The sequence below is a fragment of the Eutrema salsugineum genome, unplaced genomic scaffold (genome assembly GCF_000478725.1).
Source record: "Eutrema salsugineum unplaced genomic scaffold, Eutsalg1_0 scaffold_7, whole genome shotgun sequence".
In the NCBI taxonomy this organism is placed as follows: domain Eukaryota; kingdom Viridiplantae; phylum Streptophyta; class Magnoliopsida; order Brassicales; family Brassicaceae; genus Eutrema; species Eutrema salsugineum.
In genome coordinates, this window is record NW_006256486.1 from 2048121 (window position 1) to 2052557 (window position 4437).

At 36.3% G+C, this 4437-nt stretch overlaps 1 protein-coding gene across 6 annotated transcripts; it reads left to right on the plus strand.

Moving 5' to 3' along the window:
- Positions 1 to 268: 268 nt before the first annotated feature.
- Positions 269 to 3611, plus strand: LOC18010429 (probable LRR receptor-like serine/threonine-protein kinase At1g51810). 6 transcript variants are annotated; one of them, XM_024150245.1, is made up of 13 exons: positions 269 to 295; positions 356 to 501; positions 611 to 1092; positions 1180 to 1324; positions 1405 to 1476; positions 1561 to 1632; positions 1724 to 1795; positions 1884 to 2068; positions 2164 to 2399; positions 2492 to 2618; positions 2781 to 2846; positions 2930 to 3119; positions 3221 to 3611. In XM_024150245.1, exons 1-13 carry the CDS (start codon positions 284 to 286, stop codon positions 3609 to 3611), a joined length of 2196 nt encoding a protein of 731 aa, XP_024006013.1. In that variant the 5' UTR covers positions 269 to 283. The 6 variants fall into 6 exon arrangements, with proteins under 6 accessions (XP_024006013.1, XP_006392991.2, XP_024006009.1 ...); XM_006392929.2 differs by having other exon boundaries at positions 269 to 501; positions 1884 to 2072; positions 2198 to 2399; XM_024150241.1 differs by having other exon boundaries at positions 269 to 501.
- Positions 3612 to 4437: the final 826 nt, after the last annotated feature.

Here is a 4437-nt window from a genome sequence, read left to right on the forward strand (position 1 = left end):
GTCCATTGAAGGCTCTCCTTATAAAGAATCCTCGACCGGGTTAACATATACATCAGATGACGGTTCAGTCCAGAGTGGGAAAATCGGCCGCATCGGAAAGGAATTAGAATCGGTATACAATAAACCGGAGTTGACGCTTAGATATTTTCCAGACGGAGTACGAAATTGCTACAATGTGAATGTCACACGGGGCACAAAGTACATAATCAAGGCTTCATTCGTATATGGAAACTATGATGTTCTTAATGTTGTCCCGGAATTCGATCTTTACATCGGTCCAAATATGTGGATAACAGTGAACACTAATGATACTCACGAGGAAATCCTCCACGTGTCAAGATCTAACTCTTTGCAGGTATGTCTTGTTAAGACAGGAACAAGTATACCTTTTATAAATACATTGGAACTACGACCATTGGTGGATGATATATACCCCACTGAAAGCAGCTCGCTCAATTACTATTTTCGGGCTTATTTTAGCGATTCTAGTCGCAATGTAGAGTAAGAATCGATTCTTGATTATAACACATTTTTTTTTCTCTTAACTAGAAAAAAAAAAAAAAAAAACAGACTTGTGTCTAGTAATGTTTCTAATGTAAGATGGCGACAGGTACCCCGATGATGTCTATGATCGTATATGGCGTCCGTTGTCACCTAATAAGGAGTGGGCGCTTTTGACTACAAATCTCCAAGTAAACACTTCTAATGGCTACGATCTACCGCAACGTGTAATGGCAAAAGCTGTTACACCCGTAAACGCTAGCACAACGACGTTGGAAATACCTTGGACTTTAAAGCCTCCAACTTCACTGTTTTACGTATACTTGCATTTTGCAGAGCTTCAAACTCTACAAGCGAACGAGACGAGAGAATTCGATGTGACGATGAATGGAAACGTTACACATGCATCTTATAGTCCTAAGTTTTTAAAAATGCAAACAGCATTCAGCAGAGCACCAAAGCAATGCGATGGAGGGAAATGCTTGTTGCAGCTAGTGAAAACGTCAAGGTCAACTTTACCGCCTTTAATTAACGCTATTGAGATTTTCACTGTAATTGATTTCTCACAGCTGGAAACACATGAAGATGAAGGTATGTTGGGTTCTTTTATATTAACAAGTTGCTTATGTTAATTTGTTTAGTTCTTGATATCTTTCAAACTTTATAAATAACTACTAGTGGTTGCTATCAAGAATATTCAATCCACTTATGGATTGAGTAGAATCAATTGGCAAGGAGATCCATGTGTCCCCAAAAAGTTCTTGTGGGATGGTTTAAACTGCAACAACTCAGATGTTTTGATGCCACCGACTATCACTTCCTTGTAAGGGGACATGGTTTAACCGTTTTTCCTATTCTGATAATGTTGTGCACTTAACATATTCATGAAATTTTCATCACTAGAAACTTGTCTTCAAGTGGATTGACTGGGATCATCGCGCTGACCATTCAAAATCTCACCAAACTGCAAGAACTGTAAGTATTACACAACTTAGTAAATTGAAGCGTTGTTGTAGGAAAAAAATACTAAGATAAATCATAATTTGTCTCCAAATATAGGGACTTGTCAAATAACAACTTGACCGGGGGTGTCCCTGAATTTCTAGCCGATATGAAATCGCTCTTAGTCATGTAAGTTGCCCATGAGAATCATGTCTTTTAGCCCTCTCTATATATATAGACAAGGGATCCTAATGCTTGATCTCTGCGTCTATCTTAACAGAAACTTACGTGGGAACAATCTTAGTGGCATAGTTCCTCAAAAGCTTCTAGAGAAGAAAATGTTGAAACTGAAGTAAAATTTCGTTTATTGTATTTGTTTGATAATTAACATTTTTTCTATGATCAACTAAATTTTCTTGAACAACACTTGCAATCCAAAGCATTGAAGGCAATCCAAAACTTCATTGCACGGTGGGGTTATGCGTAAACAAAGATGGAGAGGGTGGAAAGCAGAAAAATAGCATCACAATCCCAATTGTAGCATCAGTTGCTGCTGTGGTTGCCCTCATAGTTGCATTGGTTATATTTTATGTTATTCGAAAGAAAGCCCCATTAAACGATGAAGGTATGCACATTCTATTGATCGATCATGTACTCATTATATCATAAATACACATTAAACTTACAATGTTTGATTGAACGTTTTCCTCACAATTTTAGCGCCATCATCGTGTATGCTACCCACTGATGGTAGATCATCTGAACCGACAATAATGACAAAGAATAAAAAATTTACTTATTCAGAGGTCATAACGATGACAAACAATTTCCAAAAAATCCTTGGAAAAGGAGGGTTTGGAACTGTATATTATGGTTCGGTAAACAGTAAAACGCAGGTTGCTGTTAAAATGCTTTCCCATTCATCATCTCAAGGATATAAACAATTTAAAGCTGAGGTACTTATACCACAACCCTCAGTGGAATTTTGACTGAAACATTCAAGAATTTTCCAATGCTAATTAATTTGGTGTATCATGTGGTACGTTAGGTGGAACTTCTTCTTAGAGTACATCACAAGAATTTGGTCGGCCTTGTTGGATATTGTGAAGAAGGAGATAAATTGGCTCTCATCTACGAATACATGGCCAATGGAGACTTAGATGGGCATATGTCAGGTAAACATAATATTTTGCCACTACAAAGACAACATATTTGGTATGTGCACATGGACACTGTCGCTTTGGCATTCTTTAACTTTTTTTAGTAAACCAACCTTAATAAATATATTTTGAATGTAAGAATTTGGCACTTATCAATTTTCTTTCCTCAATACATAGGTAAACGCGGTGGCGCTATATTGAATTGGGGAACTAGACTAAAGATAGCTGTCGAGTCTGCACAAGGTTTGTCTTGAGTTATATTCTTTCTTTGTTTATTTCCTGACTGATTGAAACTCTGTGAAAACGATTCCTTTTTTTCTTCATAGGACTGGAGTATTTGCATAATTATTGTGAACCAGTAATGGTTCATAGGGATGTCAAAACCACAAATATACTGTTGAATGAGGATTTTGATACCAAACTTGCTGATTTTGGGCTTTCAAGATCATTTCCTATCGAAGGGGAAACTCATGTATCAACAGTTGTTGCTGGAACTATTGGATACCTCGATCCTGAGTAAGTATTACTGCTTAAATATGAAAATATATTTTGCATATTGTGTTTTTTTTTCTTCAGATATATAAAGTGATAGTCTTAAACTTTGAACTATGTTACAGATATTACAGAACAAACTGGTTGACGGAGAAAAGTGATGTTTATAGTTTTGGAATTGTGTTATTGGTTCTTATCACAAACCAACCCGTGATTGAACAAAATCGCCAAAAGTCACACATAGCAGAGTGGGTGGGAGCAATGCTTACGAAAGGAGACATCAAAAGTATTACAGACCCAAATCTTCATGGAGATTATGATACTTCTACTGTGTGGAAAGCTGTTGAATTAGCAATGTCATGTCTAAATCCTGCTTCAGTGACAAGACCGACAATGTCTCAAGTTGTTGTTGAACTAAAAGAGTGTTTGGCCTCTGAAAGCTCGAGGGGAGGAGAGAGCCCGTCCAGAGAAGTGATCATGACTTTTGGAACTGAAGTGAACCCTACTGCACGGTAGAGGTTGATCATGAAGAATCTCCCCGTAGAATCTTGGATCTTAGTTCAGATATTATTCTTATGGAACTATCGTGCATTCTGTGCATCTCCAATAAATTCATCATCTTTGTTTGTAGAAAATGACCATCTCCTATTATCCATGTTTTAATGTATTCTAACCCCTATTATCCATGTTTTAATGTATTCCAACCGATCATGAATAACTACAGTATATTTGCTTATGACCCAAGTATTCAGCATATATACACTGACTTGAGTTTAAAAGCTTAATAGTAAGGCTTTCGAACCAACTAAAAAAATAGTAAGGCACTAAGGCTTATACGAGTTTTGAAATTTTCATCTTGTTAAAATTCTTGAACCAAAACCAGCTAATTTCTCTGATTAATTAAATTTCGGATTTTATCTGAAAAAAACATAAATCATGAAACCCAAATATATTTCGTCCAGATTTTTGCGATACTTAATGCAAAACCCATTGCATGCTACTTGGAAGCACGTCTCAAAACCAATAGCTGTATAACCTAGTTGCGCCGTGCATTAATTAAATCATTCTATAAAAAATACATAGTCAACTACATATGAAGAAGATGGAATTAACTTACTTGATGGTCTCAACACGACAGAATAATTTTCTATCCCCAATTTGTAAAGACTAAAGAGACATTTTCAGAGATTGTTCTGTTCTATACTTTTTGGGAGAAAATCCCATGCAAAACCCTAATTTCTGTACGTTTAGCGAAATAAGCGCTTAAACTATAAACTTCACTAACTCGGACGTCATAACTTGAAAATGACGTTGTACCAGTAATTAACAAAAACACTGTGTT

What these genes read in the sequence shown, in the direction of transcription:
- LOC18010429 (XM_024150241.1), top strand. Translation starts at nt 284, where the DNA reads ATGTGGATAACAGTGAACACTAATGATACTCACGAGGAAATCCTCCAC. An exon ending in AGCTGTCGAGTCTGCACAAG is followed by an intron (nt 2,847 to 2,929) that starts GTTTGTCTTGAG and finishes TTTTCTTCATAG; the next exon opens with GACTGGAGTATTTGCATAAT. An exon ending in ATTGGATACCTCGATCCTGA is followed by an intron (nt 3,120 to 3,220) that starts GTAAGTATTACT and finishes ACTATGTTACAG; the next exon opens with ATATTACAGAACAAACTGGT.